A 23,997-nucleotide genomic window follows, 5' to 3' on the forward strand; every position below is an offset into this window, starting at 1 on the left:
ATCAAAAAGGAAGCAGATCCTTGAGGGTAAAAAATGAAGTACTTATTAGGAGGGATCCCCTGTCCCCAAAGGTCACCACTCCCCACCCAGTGTCCCCTGGTCCTTGGAGTCCTGAGATCAAAGCTCAACTCGGCTGTTTATGTGAAGAGAGAAATCTGTCCTAACTGGGCTTCCAGAAACCATGCTTTTACTGAAGAAAACACAGCAGGAAGTGTGACAGTCAATCCCATCAGTTCACCCCGCAAGCTGGGGTGGGCCTTGAATATTACTGAACTTTTCCTCTACATGTTTGAAAAATATTAATTTCCTATGAACCTTCCAACTTATTTTACTGCTAATCCTCATGCCCTGGAGTAACTGCTTCATAACTTTCATTTTTCTTGCTGGTTACTAAAGCAGGAAGCATCACGGCAGAGGATTTAAGGGTCTGGTAAACAAACAAACAAAAATTCTTATCACTCTTACTTGCATGCTGTTCTTTGATCTGTTTTTAGTCTCTGGCTTCTCCCATTCCAACTTCCCCTTAAATGTATATAGACCCCTGTCCTCTAAACTCAGGTCTTCATTTTTTTGTACCACTTCTTAACTTCTTTGTGTAATCTCAGACTCTTGGAGCTGTTAGAGAAATTCCCTCACTCTGTCTTTTAACACATAAGGAAACTCACTATTTAAGAGGATTGAATCGTTTGCTCAAGATTGACTAGTGGCCAAGTTCAGGCCAAGCACCTTATCAAGGTAGTCGAAACTCATAATCCCCTTGAGAACCACACTCTGAGAAGCAGTTAACTAGATAAAGTAAACTTTATAGGCAATTCCTCAAAGACACTAGAATGTGCCTTAAAAAATATAGGAGACAAAAAGGAGTGTCAATAAAGTTGGAAACCCTGCCCAGGACATTGGCTATGCACGGCTGAAGGTTGTTGTTTGACATTCTTCCCATGTGTCACTGTTCGGACAGCAGTGATCACCACTAGCTAATATTTGTGGAATGCGGGACATTCTTTCAGACACTATTAGAGAAGGGCGGTGAAGATTCTGGAAGGCTGAGCCTCACTTAGGGACGTCTGTTGGTAACGACCGTTTACACACTATACTGTTCTCTGCGGTGGTTTGGCAGGGCCAGCCAAGGCAAAATGCAGAGAAAAGGGGTGCTGCCAGGCAGGTGACCTAAAAGCAAGAGCTGGTGTCCATGGGCACATGGCCAGTCCCGGGCTGTCATAAGGAAGTTTGCAGTGGTATTCAATGTTCCTTGATAAACAAAATTCTTGATGTGAGCAAATAAAAAAATCATTGGGAGCTTCTACTTGCTCTGAGCAGGGCATTTTCTGAAAGCGACTCTGGTGTGGAACTATGGATACTGAGGTATTTTGAGGGGGCATCTCGCCATTACTTCCTGCAGTCTATTAATATGGAGAAAGCACCTCTCACCACACCATCAGCTTAAACTGCCGGGTCCTGCCTAATCGCCCGGGCAGAGTTAATGGCTGGAGTCCCCGGGGAGTTTTCAGGTAAAGGGAAGCAGGAGGCTGCCATCCAAGGGAAGACAGAGCTGTTAAAGCTGGGCTTTTTGTTTTGTGTTGTTTTTACCTTGATGCGATATAGATCGAGTTCTCTTTATAATTAGGCTGGGCTGTTTTCCTTCTAACTGTTACCTTTCTACGAAAACCATCTTTAACCATTTCCCTTCATAATTCTTACCACCTTGGCCTACTCAGGAATTTCAGAAATGATTCAAAATCAGTACAGTAAGGAAAAAATATTTATTTTCTAAAGTCATTACCTTGACAGGCAAAACAAAGCATTTTCTCAATTTCATTCAGAAATACATTTTAAAAAAAATACATAGACCAATGTGGCCTGCCCAAACATATATTTAACATGGTAAATATAAGGAATAAATTGTCTGAATATAAATATCTATAAAAAAATAAGTACATCAAAATTCAATCCAACCTCTTCCATTAGCCAGTTACATAAAGGAAAATAATTTCACTGCTTTAAAGCATAACCAACATTTACTTCTCAATATCTTTCATAAACAACCCTATACCATTGTGTTTCCAAAAATCAAGGCAAGGGAATCTCCTGATTCAATTATATTTTTGCTTATGGATCAGAGCTAGTAGATTACCATGAAAATGTTACATCTACTACTGATACATTAGAGCAGAATTCTATGAGGCTAGGATGTAGTATGGGGGGCGGGACAGGAGGGGGAAGAGTTTGGGGTGGGAATTAAAGGTGGGAAATACTAGGGCCAGAGTGCAATATAGGTGAGGTAGACTCAGATTCATGAAACACATTGATTTACAGTAGTAACAGTTTCTCAGTTTTGCATTTTATGAATTTTTAAAGAAGTCCTTTTTTTTTTTTTTTTTTTTTTACTAGAGTATTTGTCCTTCAAGTGTGTTTTCAATTTGTGCATTCCTTAGAAAATCTTTGCGTGGACTTTGGAGTTTCTCCCTGAAATGTGCCAGGCGCCTGAGTCCGACACAAACCCTCCCTTAGGACTCTCTTCAGAAACTCCACCCTCGTGTGGAATCTCCTTCCTCCTTCTGGAGGATGCCACCCTAAGTCCAAAATCATTGTGTCTTTCTGCTTTCTGAGAGGTCCATTGTCATCCCCACACAAAAGAAGAGAGGAAAGCAGTTACCACCGATGGAAGCAAATGAAGACAGTTTGGGGGAACTCCTTAACTTTTCTTGGAATGTTTAGAACAAAGACGCTGGTCCTTTGCCAGTCAGGAACAAGAAACAGTCTCAGCAGGGAGGACAGTCCTGCCCTGATCCCAGCCAGTGTGGAGAGAGTGCAGAGGTGGCCACATGGCTCTCTCCTTAGAGGCGATGTTTTCGGACAGGCCCAGAAGCTCTGTAATCAGTGTGTTCGGTTGTGGTTCACCTTCTGCTCCCTGTAGAGCTCCGCTTTCAGCTTGGCAACACGAAAAGATGTTTTGATGCTGTTGCTTATGGCCTCCAACCTAGTAAAACAAGATAAGAGAAAACAAATCTTATTATTTTTTTTTTCAAAAATCGCTCCTCAGCAAAAGACACATCTAAAATTAGAAAAAACAAATCTAAATCTGGTTCTGAACTTTCACCACCAACCACAACTCTTTGATAAAACCTCAAGTGGTATCTATTACCATTATAAAAATAAAGCCTGCCCTGTGTGCTTAGAATGGGAGAGAGGGGTCATACATTCAAGTCTAAGGAGAATTGGGCATTAAATACAATTTTAAAATTAACTAGAAATGTTCTAGTTTCTTCTATAGCCCTGTCCTGACCTCCCCAACTGTGAGACTCTCTGCATGGAGAAACTTGGCATAGGTTTCAAATAGTCATGGGCATCACCTTCCTCACATAAGAAATCGAAGGTGACCTAGTTGGAAAGAGAGAAAAAGAAAGGAGGCACACAAGTAGGCCCAAAGCAAATACTTTATGGTAATTAAAAAAGAAAAAGAATTTTGGCTTTTTGCAGGCCTAGTGCTTTCTTTTTTGTAGGAGAAGAAAAGAAGGAAGAACCGTAAATGTTGACTTAATAGATGACATAAAACAAATTAATAGAGGAAATAACAATTTCCAGGTCAGTTCAGAAACTGTGATCTTGTGGGGAGCATGACTGGCCTGAAATCACAAATATGGAAATGACCATGGCAGGTATGGAAGAATAGAAGACATCTGAGGCTGCCTTGCAGAGCAGTAGTAAACAACTCAGAAGTGGTTCGTGACTGCCAACCCTGTGTTCAAAACACTTTAATCATAGAACTTCTTGCCACTGGATTTCTAGGAAAAGTTTCCAGGGACCATGATAGAAAAATGTAGAACATGTGACGGATTTTGAAGTGGGTTTCCTCCCTTGAACTTGTGAATTCGAAACACTTTAGCATCTGGAAGATCATCACTGCCACGCTGCTCAGAGCAACCCTACAGTATTGCCTAATGCAGGTCCCTTCTCTGTCCCAGCCCGTGACCGACAAGGAAACAAGAGAGCTTTTTGGAATGACATTGGCTCTCCACCAAATGCATTTCCCTATTAAAAAAAAAAAAAAAAAGATAGTAAACCTGAAAAACAGCATGTTCTAAATCTCACCAACCCTACCTAATGACTTTATTTTTCCCTTTGGCCATTTGAATAAACTGCTACTAGTTGAAGAACATACATGACACTATGATTTCTTTAAAAGAAATGTCCTTTCCCTGAAATGATTTTTAATTTCTCAGGGAAAGTGGTAAATACATTGACTCAGAGAGGCAAAGACTGAATATGACCAAATGACAAAGATGTTGTCTCTGGATATATTTTGTTTGGAAAATCTACCTGTAGACTGAATGGTGTGTGCTAAACTTCAGAGGGAAGCAGTTTGCATTAAAGGCCTTTGTGGAAATATCTAAGAGGGATTTCTTTGCTCTTTTTAATCTATAGAACAGAAAGTTCCCCTCTGTTATTGCCTTCTAAGTCTTTCCGTCATGGAGGTAAGAAAGACTAAGGCTGTACGCTGTTAGCACTGCTAACCGGGGCTGGCTGTTCTTGTGAGCCTCTTACCTTCTAATTTTTCTTCCTTCCACTAGCTGCTGCTGAATACACTTCTTTCCAAGCTTGGAACAGTCCTTTCCTTTCTTATAGTTATCCCAGCCTTTCTTAATGGTGTCCTGGGCCCTGTTAAAATACACAAGGAAAAACATTTCAGCAATGGTATCTTCAGTTTTACCTTGACTTTCAATGTCTCTGTTCCTTTCTTCTAAAACAAGAAGGCAGCAACATTACAGTAAGGGGGTCAGGAGGTGGAACTGTTAAACTGAGTGAAAAGCAAAGGTATTTCTACTCACTTGAGTTCTTTTCCTGCTTGGCAAAAATTCCAGCACTTCTTGTCTTTTTGGCTAGCACATTGGCATCTATCCCTGTGGTCTGTTGCCTTTGTGGGAAATAAATCCTTCAAGGATCGCTTGGATCTAGAAGGGCTTCCAAGTCCATAGGGAACAACGTGCCTATTATCAAAAGAGAGAAACAAAGGGTATCAGCATAATCAATAGTCTTCAAAATGACACATTCTTTGGGGGCACACTCATTCCATTAGGCACACAAGGAGCTCCTCACACAGTGCTTGGGAGCATAACCTAGGTAAGTCCAGTGTGGCAACAGTCAGGAACCCATCAATGGCCCTGAGTATGTGGACTAAACCAGGAGAAAACCAGTTTTTCTAACTGAATAAAATTCCATTTCAACTCTTAACAAAGTTCAATTTCTTCTTGACACAAGCAACATTGTTTTTTGTCTAAAATTATGACATCTCTTCTTGGTGTCTGTTTCCTATTTTCCTCCTCTTTTAATGGTCTATTTAGTTAACAGCTATTTGTGGAGGGACGGGGGAAGAGACTTCAATGCAAAAACTATGATTTGAAAGATTTTAAAACCTATTTTCAGTTCAAATCATATATGATAATGCTAAAAGTGCTCCCTGAGGGGACAGGAGGAGACATACTTTTGCACATTTGTCCTGCAGTTGGGTGATACTATGTGGCTGCAGACGGACTCATTGCCAGAGAGTGCTCCAATAATTTGCAATGGATTCGTTTTGATTCTCAGTTAAGGAACAAAGTCCTCCCCTTGGAAGCATTACCTTACTAAGTATTAGGCTCATTGTGTTTTTTGTTTGGTTTGATTTGATTTTTTTTGGATTTTGGTCATCCCTCCCCAGAATATGACACTGCAGACACAATGAATGTGGGCTTGTGTATGACTGCCCCTGACAGATGCACTAGTGCCCAGGGCAAAGAGGGAAAACTGCTTTTCTTCACTCTGGAGGTGAAAGACACCTGTGGGTGGTATTTCTATTTCTGCCTTGCAGTGGGCTTTTCTAAAGAGAAAGAACAGAAAAGGAAGGAGACACAGGTGCCAGTTGTAGCTCTGCCACAAACTCGTTCCTGCACAAGTGACTTCAATATCTTGGGTCTCCTTTTTTGTATAAGTAAAATGAAGGGATTGGAGTATAACCTTCTGTAATCCCTTCTGCTTCTCAATCTCTACCCTCCCATGAGCAGCACAGTTGGACTAACCCACATATGACCTGGGCAGCTTATTCCCAAAACCTGCTCAGCTCCCACTGAGACAGCATCCTGGGGTCCTCTCACTTAAAGTTACTCATGTGAAATGTACAGCAGCCTCCTGCTTGTCCTCATCTTCCATCCATCCCATAATGAGTAGCCTGAGCCAAAGGGCCTCAGAAGACTCTCCCCTTGGTTGCTAAGAACCAGCCTGTCCTGCTATTTTCAGAAATGGGGGAGCCCTGAAAGGTCCCCGGGGAGGCACTTTGATGTTCTCAGAAATGCTACCTTCAGGGTCCAAACCAGGAGCGCCCCAGAAAAGGAGCGCTAATGAATGACTAGGGTTACGATGCCCTCTAGAGACTCACTCGGGAGTGTTGACCCAGATGATGTCCAGGTGGCAGAAGTAGACACACTCTTTATCCATCAAGGATGAGCAGGAGCAGCGCTTGGACCGGCGGGGCCTCCAGGGTGCACCGGGAGGGGGCTTCTCCACGCCGTTATCAGCCCCGGTGCTGAGCTCAGCGCCCAAGACCGCTGGGGAGAGAAAGAGTAGGTCAGGGGGGGATGTCTCCTCAGGGGCCCAAAGACACGCTGCATGGCAGTGCTTACGGCAGAGCTAGCAGAGCAGATAAAAGCCTGCCTTCAGCAAGAGACACAAGCACAGGGAAAAGGGTTCTGTTTTTTTTTCCCTCCTTAACAGGATTGCACCTTTACCCCTTCTGGCTTATACACAGATTGTACAAACACAGAGGAGACAAACACCTGAAAAGGAATGCCCCCTTGAAGCAGGCTTCAAGGCAATGCTTGGAAATGCTGCCTGTTGGAAATCTGGGTTGGCTTCTGCATGGAACTTACTAGGACGGCACAACCGACAGAGGCTTAAATTGGCTGGTGGCTAAAGATACATCGCACTGCCTAGTCCTAGCCTTGGGGCCACTTCCCCATTCAGGATGACCATCCTATTAGGGGAGTACCCACCACTTCACACCCTGTGTAGGGCACATTGTGGCCCTTGGAGAAAATATATACTGCTTGAATCAGGTTCGGGGCAAGAACACTAAGGAAATGACTGGGACAGAAGAGAAATTAACTCTACATTATCCATTTCAGGTGGGAAACTCCACAGAAACCAGTGAGCCAAGGTGAAGCCATGAAGCAGCTCAGGGGACCCAGGGAAGGCTCTGTGGATTATGAATCTGAAATCCCCGGTAGTCTGGCTGGTGTGGGATCTGTGGCTTCCCCTTCACACTTTGGCATTGCCTCTTCCTTCTGACAACTTAGCCATGCAGCTTATCTGCCCAATTTTGTACATTTCAAATGATCAGACACATTCCAGGAGTTTCATTCCCTTGACATCCTTTCTCGTTAGTTAGGGTCATGTAAAGACAAAAAAAGTGCATTGACCCTAAAAAAGATGGGAACCGGGCAGATGCACACGCACTCTCTAAATCCGTAAGCAGCCAAGATATTCTAGCTCCCCTCCCAGGACAGGTGAATACAACTAATAAGAGAGCTCATGCTGTTTTGGGTGCCAAAAGCCTGCCAAAAGAAACCTAAAGTCAATAATGACAAATTTTAAAGAAAACATCTGCTTCACCCTGAAACCGCCTGGAGGGGGGGTGATTCAACAAACTGTTGTTCTGCAGGTGATTTTACTGCTCATATATTCCTTGAATGACTTGAATAAAATTCCTTGGCTTCAAGCTGGAATGTTTAAATATTTTACACATTAGCACACTATTAAAACAGTGTTTAAATAAGATATGTGTTCCCGTATGTCCTATGTACCTGTATGAACACATACATTACAAACACACATTTGGTTAAATAATATCTTATCTATACTCTTCTTGAGTTATTTTTTAAAAGCCAAGAAAACACATTACGCAATAATTATAATAAAATAATGAGTTATTTTAATGCTATGTTATATTCAGTCGTATCCAATTGTATTCAGTAGAGGAATTTTACATTTTTCTCTAGAAAACTTAAGTCACTTTGAGGACTAATTCCCAGACACTTGCTCTCTAAGCAGCGGTAATCAAAAGAAGGGAGAGAAAACAGAAGCAGCAAAAGCATTAAGACGGATAAGAAGACATTAACGTTCAGAGATTTCCAAGCCGTTGTGCCTACCTGTTTCTGGAGTTCCTTGGAAAGCCACAAACAGCAGAGAGAAAATCAAGGGCAAATAATCCATTCTGAAAAAAAAAAGGGATCAAAAACCTCCCGTGCACACTGAACCCAAAGGAAAACGAAGAAAATCAGCTTCAGTTCCCTCGGAGCGCTGCGGGTTACGGGGATCTCAGAGCGATCCTTCAGCCCAAGCGTCCCTTAACGGGGAGGAAGAGCCGTCCGTGCCGAGCGGAGGCGGCGGCCGAGGTCTGCAGGCGCACGAGGCGGCGGTGGCGCGCGGGGACCGCAGCGGAGACGCGGAACCCGTTCGTCCTGGCGCGGGTGCAGAGGCGCGTCTGGCTTGGACAGCTCTCCGCAGGGCTTTTTATATTGAACCCCTATAGAGTGGGGGTAAACAGCTCCAACTTTATTCCAGCCCCAGACAATGTTATTGTGTTATTAGTCACCAACAGGCAACGTGCAGCCGGAGATAAGGCCAGGCTCTAAAGGAAATCAGTGCTAACTTCAGAGGCAGACGCCCGCCGTCTGACAATTCAGGGGCAGGGCTAAGAAAAAGAAAATACCCATTAGAGACCTTTGGTAAACCTGCCCGTGCTGTGCTGCCGTTGGCTTCCCCTTTGCAAGCTGCCAGCCCCGGAGTTCAAGAGTCAGAAGAGAGACTCCAGAAAAAAAGTCATACCATTGGTATGGAAAGTATGAGCTACAGTTTAAATAGATGGTATTGTTGTGTGCGGGGAATTTTTAAAATTGTTTTTCACTTCATTTTCCTTTTATGTCGCTCCGATCCTAGTCTCGGTCAAACAAGGGACCGCTCCCCCTCTTCATTCCCCGCCCCCCTACACACACTGGGGGTCCAATTATTTTGGCAGATCAACGTACTTTTTCCTTGTACTTCAAGCCCCTGCTTCCAAGTCTGTTTTGCTAAAGTTCTTTGAGTCTACGGGAGACAGATCGGCGAGGGACTGGCGAGGAAGGGAAGATTTAAAACAATAATTAGAGCAGTGTCAGACACATAACCGATCTTTCCAATATCACTGAGCATAAGTCCCCACCAGCTGTCTTCTGTGCCCACCCTGCCCCTCCCGAATCCCCGCACGGTCGAAACCACCAATCTTAGGAAATGCGGGAGAAGAACACCAGGGGGAGGTGGAGAGCTACAGGGGCTGATGTTTTACCGCTGTTGGGACGAAAAGTAAAAGCCTTGACTTCTAAATGACAGAAGGAAACACAACCTGTGTTAGGGGCCCGGGAAGGACAGGGAATGGCACTTTCCACGGGGAAGGAGGATGCACTTCAGAATACTGCATTTACTCCCTACTCAGGGACATCTTTTCTGGGTCGGTTTTTTTTTAACTTTTGTTTTGTTTTGCTTTTTCATTTAGGGCAAGAAGGTGTTCTTGTACAGGGTTACATGAATATGCAGTGAGGGTGGTGTTGCAGGAAATGCCGTGATGAACAAGAGGATCAGATAATACCTCACATTTAATAATGTGTTTACATTTTCAAAACAAGTTCCTGTCTATTTAACCTTGGAATATCCCCTGGGGTGACCACAGGGCAGTTACTGTACAGGTGAGAACATGCTGTAGTGAATAAAGCAAAACATACATGTAAAAATATTGACTTTTTCAAGTAGCCCCATTTTTCAGATGAGAAAATTGAGGCAAGAATGTACGTGATTAAATTTAGAGTCTCTTTCCTGTACGGGAAAAAGATGAGTCAACATCTAGCACCTAGGGACACCATCAAATGGATACTTCATCCATCTCCTCATCTTGTTTTACTCCTATTTTCCCAGGGGTGAGTGGGGTGGGCCTCAAGTGTGTACCCATTTCCAACATGCCCACAACATAGGAGGATCCCACAGAACCGTTTCTTCCTTCTCCTTGCTTATCCTTCACCTCTAGAATCAAAAAGACAGATTTTATCCCAACACCAAAGTTGTGGACATTGACACACTTGGGCCCCCAGCCCTCCCTGGAAGTCACAGATGGGAGTAGTGTGTCAGCAGCAGTGTCAGGTCCAAAATGAGATCTGTCCCCTAAAAGGGCCATTGCAGCAAGAGCTGGAGGTGGGGGAGACTCTGCAGGAACCCTTCCCCCCACACCCACACCCACACCCACGCCCACACCCAGAGATGCCGCCACCCAGTCCCCAGGGGCCTCTGCCTGGGCCCTGTGCCTCCCTGCTATGCTTACCTCAGCCCAGCCCCAGGGTCCACGGAGACCACTGCTCCCCCTAGAGCTGGGTGGCGCCAAGCTGGAAGCCAGCTCTGCCGCCTCTGCTCTGGCTGGGGTGTCCTGGCCTCCCTCCACACCCCTAACTCCTGGCAGACCTTGGGAGAAGGCAGCAGACCGGATGCCACATTCACAAGATCCAAGATTCCCCCGCCCCACCACCACCCACGGAAGAAAGGTGGCCTGGGAAATGTGTCTTGGCAGGAATCCCCCCTCCACCACCACCTTTTTTTTAACCTCCTGGCAACTTTGACCAAACACTGGCAACAGTCAGGACCAACCTGTCTTCAGCTCCTCCCCGGAAACAAGTGCCCCGCCCTCCCCGTACCCTCCTGGGTCCAGCCTGAGCTCCCCTTCAGCTGGAGAGCCCCTCTCCCCACCCACCTCACCCCACCCTCCCCCCTCCCGCCCTGGCCTCCCTGAGGCTGTCCCAGCAGGAGCCTGCAGCACCCAACTATCAGGTGGAGAAGTGAAGCAAAGTGAAACTCCCCGTGCGCCCTCCTCTCCTGCCCTGTGAATGCATTTGAGTTAGAAATACAAAGCATGGCTGGCAATGCGCCCCCACGGGCCTTCTAGAGCTCTGTGCAAGTAAATAGTAGGTAAGAATGCAGGATTTCAGACTGGGAGGGTCCCTTTGCACCAAGTATAATCTTGTCCCCATCTCTTTGAATCCTGACTTTCCAAGACGGGCGTGTGTGTGTGTGTGTGTGTGTGTGTGTGTGTGTGTGTGTGTGTATTTTCATGTCTCTTTCTTTGTGTGTCTTGGGACAAGGGGTGGCTTCTGCCTTCTCTGCTCATCTCTCCCTCTTACAGCAGCCCCTTTTTTCCTTCTATGGAAACTGGGGGGAGTCAATGCAAACTCAGAGAAGGCAGCGAAGGCACTGCCAGGCAGGTTCCCAGCAAGAAAGTTTCCCAAGAATCAAGTAGGGGAGAAGGAGAACCCCAACAAACCAGTTTTACAAGTTAGATGCCCCCACCCCTCCTTCACTTAAGGCATTGCTAGAGGGGGAGGGAGAAGAGGAGGTTTATGAAACTGGACAAAGGGATAAATATGGAGGTTTTATACATATGGAGGGGCCCTCACAGCCCCTACCCCAGGCCTCAAAGAGCTGCCAGGGAAAACACTGTTTGCAGCCACAGTTGTCCTCAGAGAGGAAAGGGAAGGGGGAGAAGAGAAGAGAAGAGAAGAGGTAAAGAAGATGGTTTTTCCCCCAGCAGAACAGTTTGCTGTGGATGTTCTTGCTTTTGATGTTACACTTGAATGCTGGAAACTATTTGATAAAGCTATTTTTTATATGTTTCTTTCTCTATCTCTGGCTATGTATTAATAGATATCTATAAATAAAACACCCTGAGCCCCAAATACAGATACTACACAGTAGCAAAGTGTACCGTTTTTAGCACTCTTCAGCTTTGCTCTTTCTCAACTTTTGCGTAATAAAATTTGTAACTTTGCCAAGCCAATAAATTTGGTGTGAGATGTTGCATTTAGCTCAGCAAAGATAACAGCCATTAGGGTTGCCTGGCGATTGTGCAAAGAATGGGGAACTAGTTTATTGTGGGCAAGGTGAGGCTACCCAACCGCCAGGCCTTGTTCAGTTATGCATTGGTGACTGTTACTTTGTGTAGTGCGCTTGTGAAGAATTATGTAGCACACTCATTATGCCTGTGACACATTACACCTCCAGGAGACATGAATAAACACAGCTTCTCCCCACAGTACAAAAAATAATGGTTGATTTAGTACAGGAAATACGACGATGGTCAAGATAGATCCATCCCATGCGTTGTAAAACACATAATGCGTGCAACTCTATTTCCTTGACACTTACCCGTAGGAAGATAACAGATAGCAAGCAATTAGGTTAAAAAAGTGTGTCCAATTCTCTAACCTAGCATTACCCAAAGCTCAGTCATTCATAAACCTCTTTTGAAATTTTTGCCATATTTGTGTGCCACTTACACGTTTTTACTCAACATTGTCCTGTTCCTTTTACTTGAATAATTTTTAAGAAAATCTTGTATTGATACTATCTTAAGCAATAATATACATGAAATCATGGTTTGTAGGGTTAAATGATACATGTGAAACATTTGTATATTCATTAAAATACTAATATAAACTGTTCACACATGTGCTATCACCTTATATACCAACACCAGCATGTTCACCACTCCCAGGGTATACTGTTCCATCCACTGCCCTGTCTTATGCCTTATTATGTTAAGAATTAAGCCCTGCTTTAATTCCCCTCTCTGGTCTTTACTTTCAAGGTGTAATAACACCCAAATATCTCACCTGTAAACTCTCCTATGGATGCACCTCCAGGTAACAAATGTTCTGGCCATCTAGAATCTAGGGAAACAAGAGGTTCACATCCAAAATAGTTCCTGGTTGATGCTTCCCTTGACTTACTGCTTCAAGGTTTCAGCACTTGCCCTTGATCTTGCTTTCCACCTTCTATTCTGAATTTAAACATCCTCTCTGAGTGTTTTGTTTGTTTGTTTTTTAGGAGACAGGGTCTTGATTTGTCACCCAGGCTACAGTGCATAGCTCACTGCAACCTCCATAAACCTCCAACTCCTGGGCTTAGGCAATTCTCCTGCCTCAGCCTCCCAAGTAGCTGGGACTGTAGGCACATGCCACCATGCTTGCCTAATTTTTCTATTTTTTGTAGAGATGGGGTCTTGCTCAGGGTTCAGGCTGGTCTCAAACTCCTGAACTCAAGTGATCCTCCCACCTCAGCCAGAGTGCTAGGATTATAGACATGAGCCACTGTGCCTGGCACTCTCTGAGTGTTTTCATTCACACACACACACACACACACACTTACTCATAGGAGCCTATATATTTGAATGGGAGACTAATAATATTTCACACATTGCAAACAAATGTGACAGCCTGTGGCTGCCTCTCCATCTTTTTCTTTTTAATTTTAATTCTCTGTTATGAATGATGTCCAAAACTAAAGGGACTCTGATATAGGGAAAGAAGACCACTTGAGAGGGAGTGGAGTGAAACCAAGTCCTTTATTAAATCTAGTTTATGGATTTAGAATAGTTTATAGTCATTCTAAACAAGCTTTCCCTCGATGTGTCTGAACAGGATGGTAAAAGGAATTAATCCTGGAGAGCAGATTTCATATAAATATGACAGCTACCCTTCATGTTCTCTTAAGCAAATTCCATGTGTGTGTGACATTCAGTAGGACATCTCTGGTTAAGTACGCTGCAGTCATAACCCTTTTTCATGCCTCCATTTCATTGCTAATTGTGCATTTCTTTTTTGTTTGTTAAGTTTCTTTGGAACCTCCTATATAGTGACAAAAACTAAGCCAGAGGTCTTTGATCTTTCTCAACTTTTGTGTAATAAAAGGCCTTTGGTATCCTTAGGCTAAAATTTAGAAAGCTTCCCTAAAATAGCTTAAAGAAATTGATTCATTTGAAATTCATTTTCATGTTAGAAATATGAAATCAGAAATCTTCTTTTATTCAATTTCTCTAATTCGATCTGCATACATGTTTACTGAGTGACCACTGGGTGTCAAAAAGTAATTCTAGTTATATTGTGTGTTCCAGTGCAAAGGTAAGGTGGACTTCATATTCACAAGCCAGTAGACTGATGGAGGATTAATGAAACCACCGGGGGCAAAGCACTGTTGGAGGAAGCTGAGGTGCCTGCAAGGAAGCTGGGGCTGTGAAGACACCAAATACAAAATGATTTGAGAAAGGCTGAATAGAGGTTTTAAAGCATAACAGGAAAGATCGTTAAAGATAAAAGGACTTAGGAGCTGTGGCAAAGGACACAACATGGATAAGAAGGGCCAGAGAATTTTAACAAGATGGTTTGGTTATGGGATTTACAGTGTCAGTGAGAATACAGGTGGTTGACGATCAGAGAAAGATTGTGTAGGTGATGTGTGTGGTTAATATTTCCAATATTTCTGTAATATGCCAATAGACTGTAGAATATCTACATAGTTTTCACATGTGATTCTGAAGTACTAAAAGGAAAAGGAGATGGTAAATTAGCCACAGTTCCCTGAGGAACCCCCTCCTGGTACATACGCTCCAGTGATATTTCACGAATCATTATGTGACTATGTCTCCATTAGAAGATTTGGATTTTATTTCTATTAGAAAATACTAAATGAGCTAAAATGTTTCCCACATTTTGCAAATCTCCTTTTTAGATTCAGCTATTTTCAGGGGCAAAAAAAAAAAAAAATCCCTACAGCATTTTAGAAAAGTTGTCTGGCTTTCAACATTTCTTCTCATCTCCTCCTTCCATGAGAAGAGATTTAACAAAAGGATTATTTTTATTATTGCTACCCACTGCCTACCTACAAGTAATTCAAATCTCCCTCTCTAAACGATAATTTAGTTTAGTAAAAATAAACATCTCCTCAAATAATCATATTTTCCCAAATACGAGTATGCCAGAATATCTTTTTACTGGTTGTCTTCATAGGAAAAAAAATGGGGAAAAGTAGGTTAATTTTTTAAAAGAGCATTTGGACTATTTTAAAATGCAAATGTAACTCCACAGCTCCAAAATATATTTAACACTTAGAGTTTTGTTTGATTTGGCATTTGCACTTTATACCATTTGTTCTTTTGTTAAAAAAAATCCTTTTGGGGTACTTACAAGCATAATTTTCCTCTAAATTGATATCTTTAAATTTTTTTTCTGTGAAGTTTTAAAACTCCCACATACAATGTTATTTAGCATTTATTGATTACTGATACTTCCCTAAGTACAGTTTTTACCAAGGGCAGTCCAAGGGGCATTGAAACATATTTCTTTCCTGGATGTGACTCATAAGAGCCAAGAGTGAAGAGTAATGGCATTGCATTTGTTATGACCTTACTATGTGGATGTATTTTAGAGAAATGTAGAAAAAGGGAAAATGGAATAAACTGAAGGAATATATACTTATGGCTGAATGTTTGGCCATTGTAGAACTTCAGGAAAAGCAGTATTGAAGACTCAATTTTCAAGAAGGAGAAGGAGGGGGAGGAGGGGGAGGAGGGGGAGGAGGGGAAGGAGGCATGAGAAGAGGAGAAGAAAAAGAAGGAGGAAAAGATGAGAAACGATCAGGCATGGAGCCCTGCCCCATTCTCAGCCACCTTCCTTTCTGGGATGCATGAAAAACAGGGAAGCATGAGCTATAGAATCCTGAAACTGATCATGTTTATGTAAAGCCCATAATCTTGCTACAAAGGGGAAAAGATCTCCTAAACTGCAAAGTAGCTTGTTTAAACATTTTTTTCCAAACTTGTTTCAAGATTAGTCAGGGAGTCCTTTTCTAGATAAAGCATTTGTACAGCCTTGTTTCTTTCTGGCTGTACTTTCTCCCCCAACATCCATTCTATTTTTGTACATTATCTGGAAGAAACTATCTTTTTGGACAAATGACCAGGTCTCTGCACCAGCGGCTCCATTTTTCCCAATTCTCTCCCACACTCCTCCCCCATTCAAGGAGCATTTTGCCACTTTATGGTAACTTGGACTCCACTAAATAGGACAAAAAACCCAGGGTTTTCAACACACACAGAATTTCCAACCAAACCCCTCCCCTCCCTCTTTGACTGGTTAGCATCTTCTTCTATATGTGTAGATCTAGATATGGATTTTTTTCCCTGCCCTCAAAAGATGACCAGAAAACATCTAGAACACCCTAACTCTCATTATGCTTTTTCATTTCTTTTAATCAAATCTATGCTAATTTATTCCTTCAAATTAAAGATGATATTAATTCAAAAGCCCAGATACAAAATGTAAGAAGTAATCAATAAATAAAAACTTCTAAGTGGTTTTGTTCCCCAAAGCCTCTAGAAGGGCTTTGTTCCCTTCTAGAGAACACAGAATCTGCAAAGGGCAGCCACCTTTGCAGTAGCCACCATCCAATAACTTAGAAGCAGGAACAAAAATAACATATTAGGAAAATAGGATGTAACTAAGGAAAGTGACCAATCTATAACTTAGCCAGAAGGACAAATCATAAGAGCAGCCAATTCTTAGGAAAGTGAAACTCAATAATGACATGATCCAAATTTAGATGGTCTAGCGCAGCAGGAGCTAATGTCTAGTCATTAAACAGCGCCTTGGAAACCAACTCCTCCTGCAGACAGACAAGGTACTGAACCTTTCTCTGTCTGCCTTTTCCCTTCACAAAATGAGAAAGTATTATGTGCCACTTATCCTACGATGACTAGAAAGTGTTCACTTGAGGCTGTATGTCAAAGGATGGAGATAGCCACATGGATTGGAAAAGTTTAACCAATGAGGTATACAGAGAGCTCTATGCAGCTCTTTTTAGGTCAAGGATTCAGGAAAGAGCAAGACATCTTCAATTGCAGAATGTAGGAGAAGAAGTGCAAAGGACAAAGGAGAGTTTGATATAAGCTCTGTTACTGAATGTTGACTAGGGAAAAACAATATCAAAATAATAGTTTATGGCAGAGACCCTCAATTTGAAGAGTCAAAAAACAAGACAAAACAAAAAAAACCCTGAAACACAATGGGCATTGCACACAAAAGTCTGAATGAGGAAGGAATAGGTCATCAGAAAGAAAATATGGTTCTGAGGCTGAGCAGATGAGAACTTCCTAATTCCAGCTTACAATGTGGGACTTGAGCCATGACATGAACAGTGGAGAAAATGTACTTCGTAAATATCTAAAAAGAGAGAGAGAGAGAGAGAGAGAGAGAGAGAGAGAGAGAGAAAAGTTTCTTTCACTTTAATTTCCTGTCTTTGTGTCTTTATTAGGAACTAAATTTGTTCTAGAAATTTTCTACTGGGCTGTGGAGATACCAAACCAACCATGTATAGAGCAAAGCACTGAAATGCCTTAAGTAAGAAGGTAGAAAATACAGAATTTTGATTTTCTAATTTATGATAATGTGTTAGGAGAAAATAGTCAAATATTATTAAATAAAATAGTGCATGTAAAAGCTCATTGTGAGGTATAAAGTTATTGATAACAAAAAATATGCTATTAATAAGTCCAAGCAATTATTATAGAATATAAAAAAAGAAATTTCCTCTCCAGGTCTTATATTTGTATACATTATTAACAGTTACACCAATACTGAAAAAAGTAGGGTTGCTACTGCTCACCTTCATTGAAAATGAAGGTTTTAAAGACCCTTTTTTTGTGCTCTTAAATACTCTTGCAATCTTCAGCTCACTCTAGAAACTAGCTTTTCTTTTCCCTTATTTTATCACAGCACTGTTTCTTCACAGATAGATTAAAGTCATCTTTACATCTGTACTTGCTTAGAATCCTTGCCTTACGTTATTTATGTAGGGTTTTTTACAAGCAACTCTGATGACATCTCCTTGTAGTTACAAAGATTCCTGTCTTTTTCCTTCTTCAACAAAATTGGTTTTGGTTGAATTGCTAATAGTTACACTTTCGTGTTTCAATTTTCAGCTTCCCATTCTTCTTGAATGCTTTCCCTTTTAACAATCTCTGGAGGTTTATGCCTAATTTTTACTGTAAATTTTGTAATCTACTTTCTAGTAATCTCTAGTCTCCGTCTGCCTTCATTCTATTAATAGATTCTCCTCCTTTGACTGTGGCAGAGAATAAGGAGCCAGAGTTTCATTTAAGGTTCTGATTGTTTTCGCTTCACCAGAGTCCTTCCCTCGTAGCATCTTTCTGAGAAGCCAATGTGCAAGGAAGCACATGGCTCTTGCACAGCGAGAGCTTGCAAAATGGTGGCTAAAAAGAAATCTATTCTTAGACACTCTGACTTAACAAAATTTATCCAACACCAGCTCTGGCCCGATCTCTCTCCATCCCCTGGCCCCATCCTTCTGCTTCCCCTTCATGTCAGAACCAGCTTTAGCGCTTGTCTTGGCTTCCAGACTCCTTTATCCTCCATGTCAACACTTCATCCCCTGGTTTCCAGCTCATCACCCCCTACAGGCCTAGGGCCCATCCCGCACACCAGCTACCTGACTGGTTAGCTTTAGGAGTGGATAAATCACATACATTACCTTCCCATCTCCTTTTCCAGGGGCCATGTGTGTGGGACATACTTCCCCTCTCTGCCTCTGATATACTGTGGAGAAAAGAGCACTGAAGTTAAAATCAAATAGGATTTGCAATGGTGAATTTAAAAAAAAGACAAAATTCCTATCTCGTTAGAGTTTTAAGTTAGTGGGAGAGACAGCCAAACAAGTAAACAGAGAAATAAATAAAAACTGGCAAGTTATGCTAAGGAGTACATAAGTAGGTTTTATGACCATGATGATTTTTTATGGTTCAATTGGGAGTTTTCAGCTGCAAGCACTGTCAGAGAAAGGGGGGAAAATAAAAATATAAAAATGAAGGAGGAGGCCAGGTATGGTGGCTCACGCTTGTAAATCCTAGCACTTTAGGAAGCTGCGGCGGGGGGATCGCTTAAGCCCAGGAGTTTGAGACCAGCCTGAGCAACAGCCAGACCCTGTCTCTGCAAAAACTAAAAAAAAATTGAAAAATAAAAATTCAGGAGGAAAGGTAGTATTCTTTCAAACGTAGTATTCTTTCAAAAAATAAGCCAAGCACTAAACTTTATAAAGGACTGTGGTATTCAAGCTGGGTTTTGCAAGAGATTTTTAAATGTAGGATTTGAATTTAAAAAAGTATGATAATAGAGTATATAAAAAGGAAATGTATGATAAATGTGGTACATACACAAACAGTACATATGGCTCAGAGTAGTTTAAGAAGGCAAAGTGGCCAGACATCAGGGATTAAAGACCCTCAAGGACCCCAAGGAGCTGCCCCAGCAATGTTGTCATAAGGACAAAAACCAGTAGGATTATAACATCTTCTGGAGGTGCCACAATTCAATAAAAGGACAGGAAATGGCTGGCTACCCAGTGGCCTAAGAAAAGCAGAGATGAGAATTGATGTGGTTTGCGGAATTTTAATCCAGGGAGAATATTCAATAAACTTACCAAAGTAATCATAAATAATAACGGTTGCCCACAAACTTTGTGAAGGTTCACTATAACAATGAAGATTTGGGGGATAATTGGGATCTTCTGCTTTTCCTCTTAGATATTTTTAGCTAGTTCTAAGTGGACAGAAAAGAGAAGCTCTAATTTAAACCAAGTGGTTTTCTAATCCATTAAGTGTTCCAGTAAAAGATTTCATAGAGAGGAAATCAGACTTACAACCAGCCAGCGTTAGAATAAGGGGATTGTCTGAATGTTTATTCATAACCAAATCCCACTCCCTCATTCTTCATCTATCCAGATTATGAAGAGTCCAAAACTAAAAATCACAGGCTTGTCCTCTAAATGCTGCCTTAATCATAAAGGGGCCATGGAGCTGTGGGAAGAGTACAAGGTCTAGGGCTCCAGCAAATCCCAGCTGTAACATTTCCCAGGTTCCATTTCCTCATCTGGAGTAGGCAGGTGGCAATCCCAACCTGGAGGCCCTTGGCATCTGTCACACCATTGTCTCGGAGGTCTCCATTCTCTTGAGCTGATCTAACTCAACCTCTTCCACGGGCCAACTCCTGACATATTGAAATATCCGACTCTTCCCCGGCCGACTCCTGAAATATTGGAATTTTCCAGAGTTCTGTGCTTGGCCTTTTCCTTTCCTCACCGAGCAGATGTCTCCTGAGTGACTCTACCCATTGTTTTGATCTTCAAGATCATTATGAACTGACAACTCCCAAATCTATTTCTTACTAGTTGTGCAACCTCTGGCAAGTTACTTATTCTTTTTGTTTCCATTTCCTCAATCTTTAAAATGGGGAAAGAGTAGAACTGACATCAGTGTATCACTGTCAGTACTAAATGAGTTCATATATGTAAAGCAATGTGGAACAGTACCTGGTGCATAGCTGGTGCTCAGTAAATGTTAGCTATTGTTTTATCACTGTTCTCCAAGTTGCCCAAGCCAGAAATGCACAAGACATCCTTGACACCTGTGTCTCTTCTTCCCCTCCTTCCCAGTCTTAGCAATTCTGTCTCCTGGCAGCATTTCTGCTCATTGCATTGCTCAGACAACCTCATGACTTGTTTTCTGCCTCCACTTTCATTTTCTCCACAATCCATTTGCCATATTGCAAGACAATTAACTTAAGTCAGTTAATTTTATAACATAACTAGATGTTCCAACAAAAGTGTTCATGAGAAGAAAATTAGACCAACAACCAGCAAAATAATCAGGCAATCCTGTGAATGCCCATTTACAGCAAAGTCCCTGTCCCTCATTCCTCTTCATTCTAAATAATCAAAAGCCCAAAAAGAGCAAACAAACAAAAATAATCCCATGTCTGTACTCAAAATGCTGAGAGATTTATATTTATAAATGCAAAACTAGTTCTATTTCTTCCCCACTTTACCTATTGCCCACAACCATCAGAATGAATCCAAGCTCTTCACAGTGGATTTGCCTCCCAACATAGGTATTTGAGCAGAGGCCTTGAACTTGTCCAGCACTCTCTTCCTTCTAGGGGCCCTGTGTGTTTTTCCCTCTGTCTGCCATGAAGCTGTCCCCATGCTTCTGCACCAAAGTGTTTGAAGACCCAAAGTGGATGTCACCTTTATGGAGAAGTCTTCCCGAAAACCTCTCCACGTACGTATTTACCACGTCTTGCCTGGCTGCTTGTACTAAACCTCACCACCCTTTGGCTAAGACAAAGTGTAGGTGCCCCTCCTAAGTCCTCCTGCATAATTGCTCCGTACAGACTTCTTGCATAACACTTATTACACCCGATTATAATCACCGGTTGTTCGTCTGCCTCACCTTCTAGACTGTAAATTCCTTGGCGTAAAGGAATGTCCTTTATTCACTTTTGTTTTCCCAGCTTTTTCACAGTAACTTACTTTTAGAAGGCACTCAGTAAAACATATTTTTAAATACAAATTGAATTCATAACATACATAAAGTTCCCAGCCCAATGCCTGCACTAACAGCCACATCATTCCCTCCTCTTTCCGCTATTAGAAAATGCCAGCAGGGTGGGAAGTCCCCTTCCTTGAAATTGCCCTGAAACTATCAACATCTTTGTGTAAATAACAAAACTCATTTTGTGTTAGGATTCTTATTCTTAACTTGCGTACAAATCCACACAGGTATGCACATACACACACACACACACACACACACACACACACACACAGCCACCCCGAACACAGAAGCCAAGCTCTTCCCACTTGGGGAGTGAATCTGCAATCTTGGCAGCTAATTAAGAAGGGAGACTTGGACCCAAGGCCTCTGCCCATTAAATGTTCTCTATAACTTTTTCAAAAATACCATTTGTTTAACCTCCCTTAAAGTGCTTGCCCTGGATCTAGCTGTGAAGAAAGTGAGGAATTTTATATTTATAAACTATACATAACATATAAATATTACATTAAGTATATTATAATTATTGTGTATTATATGAAATGGTTTATCATCTTCATGGTCAAATCCAAAGGCTGGGGAAAAGTAAATTTTAGTGACAATAGAGAAAAAAACAACTCCAGATTTGCTGTGTCAAGTGAAAGATGTCTATTTTAATCAGGATTTTATAACAAAAGAAATATCTGTAATTAGGCCAAGTCTCTCCCGTAAGAATTCATGCCAAAACTCTTTCCCATCCTTCTCCTGCCTCGTAAGTAAGAAGCGGCTTCAGAGCCAAAAATGACTCATCAAGACAGTACTTTCCGCCTGTCCCTGTGACTCGAGGAAGCGAACACATGAAGGAAGGAGTGGCAAGCTGCCAAGTGAGGGGACTGGGGACCTAACAGCCCACGTATGAGCAGGAGTCTTCTGGGGGACCCCATGGTACCAGTGGAGGTGCCCTTGTGATAGAAGGCTTTTGAGGATGCATGATATCTTAATATATCACAAAGCATTGAAGTCTGGAAGGAAATCCACTAGTAACTTATCTAGTTTATATCATGGGTCTTTGGGGATAGGTACTAGCAGAAAGGAAAAAGAATTCAAAAATTTTCCAGCAACCAGAGCCAAGTCCTCCCTGCAAAGAACCAGAATCATTCCCTAACTCTAAGGTAAATAAGAAAACATTCTTGAGAGAGAAGTTGGAAGGCCTGCGTGGAACCCCAGATCTGACACTTACTAGCCATTTGTCCTCCTATGTTTACCCTCTCTGAGCCTCAGTTTCCACCTGGGCCCCTGGGACATCTGATTAGCTCAGATGAAAATCAAGTGAGACAGATCTGAAAGCATCTGACGCAGTGCCCAGCCCCAAATAGGTGTATAGATGATTCCAGTTTTTTCTGGAAATATTTATGGAGAGCCTATTAAAACAGTTGTAAATAATACAGTCCCTGTTCTCATATTGTAATTGGGGCAGAAGCACAAGTAAGAATTCAAGCTGTGTTAAAATGAAAGTTTTAAAATTAAACTGCCACCTTTTCCATCAGGGAGCTATCTTCTTTTACTGAGGCCGTTCCATGATATATTAAATATGCCTGATGTGTTTTGATTACATCACAGGGCTCTGTATGAAAATCCAACCACTTTACTCTTAGCGTTGGTCTCTACTGCACTGTCTGCAAAATAGTCAAAGAGTATTTTCCTAGAAAGGTCTTCAGTTGCTAATTGCCTCACTACATTTTAGTAGTTATCTATACCTAAAGAAAATCCATTAGAATTAATTGCATCTCAAATTCCAATTTTAGCTGGCCTAATAAATTCTATGGGATGTAGTGTACATATCTAAAATTCACTGGGCAAAAGACAATTTGTTTAGTCACAATGGAAAGGCACCAAATATCTGCTCACAGGGACAGGTACTTTTTAATAACAATGAAGACCAAGTGAAGGTAACAGATGAAATTTCATCCAGATGAAGTAGAAGCCAAGGACAACATATGCGTAAGAAAAAACATCCACTCTCCATCCAGTGTCCTTCACCCTCTCAATGTTATTTCTTAACTGAGACTTATTGTATGACATTCATTATATAACAGAGGTTATTGTATGACCAATTCACATGTGCCATAAAAGTCAATGGGTTTTTTGTTGTTGTTTTTCCATTTTTTACATTGGAAGACTCTCTTCATAGTTCTAATTCTCCAGTAGCCCAGAGGGGTAGGGCACTTACTATTGAAATTCATGGATAGTGCAAGAACCTCACTTGACCCATGTGAGTCCCTTTCCTATGGTTTAACTAACTGGGTGCTAGCTCAGACTTTTGACATCTGTGAATCCCTGAGCTATTGTTAGAACAGGAACATTGCAGGTAAGCCATAACTTAGAAAAATATGATCCCGCCTACAATTCTAGTTGCATCTCTCATCAGTGTTTAACTACATCCTCTTGAAAGAAAAAATATATTGCTGAATTTGGTGTTGTCTTAAATTTTCTTTACGGTAATAGCTCTTGAATATATGCAAATCATCCAGATGATTCATAATATGCAAATATTAATTAAATTATTAAAATTGAGACTTTTTAAGTTCTGAGTGAGTCCCTGTGGGTCTCTCCCTTTGCTCTCCCTCCCCACCACTAAGAAAAGACAAGTTTCGGAAATATTCTTCTACACCCCACTCCAGTTCCATGCATAAAATGTACTTGCACCCATCTCTTTCTTTGCCTAGCCCCTGCTTTCCCTT

The 23,997-nt window shown here is 41.8% G+C and overlaps 1 protein-coding gene across 1 annotated transcript; it reads right to left on the bottom strand.

The window, feature by feature from the left end:
- Positions 1 to 1,741: 1,741 nt before the first annotated feature.
- Positions 1,742 to 8,790, bottom strand: EDN1 (endothelin 1). Its single transcript, XM_045551758.1, has 5 exons — positions 8,178 to 8,790; positions 6,410 to 6,578; positions 4,827 to 4,985; positions 4,543 to 4,656; positions 1,742 to 2,977 (listed from the first exon to the last, which is right to left on the bottom strand). Exons 1-5 carry the CDS (start codon positions 8,239 to 8,241, stop codon positions 2,875 to 2,877), a joined length of 609 nt encoding a protein of 202 aa, XP_045407714.1. The 5' UTR covers positions 8,242 to 8,790; the 3' UTR covers positions 1,742 to 2,874.
- Positions 8,791 to 23,997: the final 15,207 nt, after the last annotated feature.

The sequence above is a fragment of the Lemur catta genome, chromosome 5 (assembly GCF_020740605.2).
Source record: "Lemur catta isolate mLemCat1 chromosome 5, mLemCat1.pri, whole genome shotgun sequence".
Classification (NCBI taxonomy): Eukaryota; Metazoa; Chordata; class Mammalia; order Primates; family Lemuridae; genus Lemur; species Lemur catta.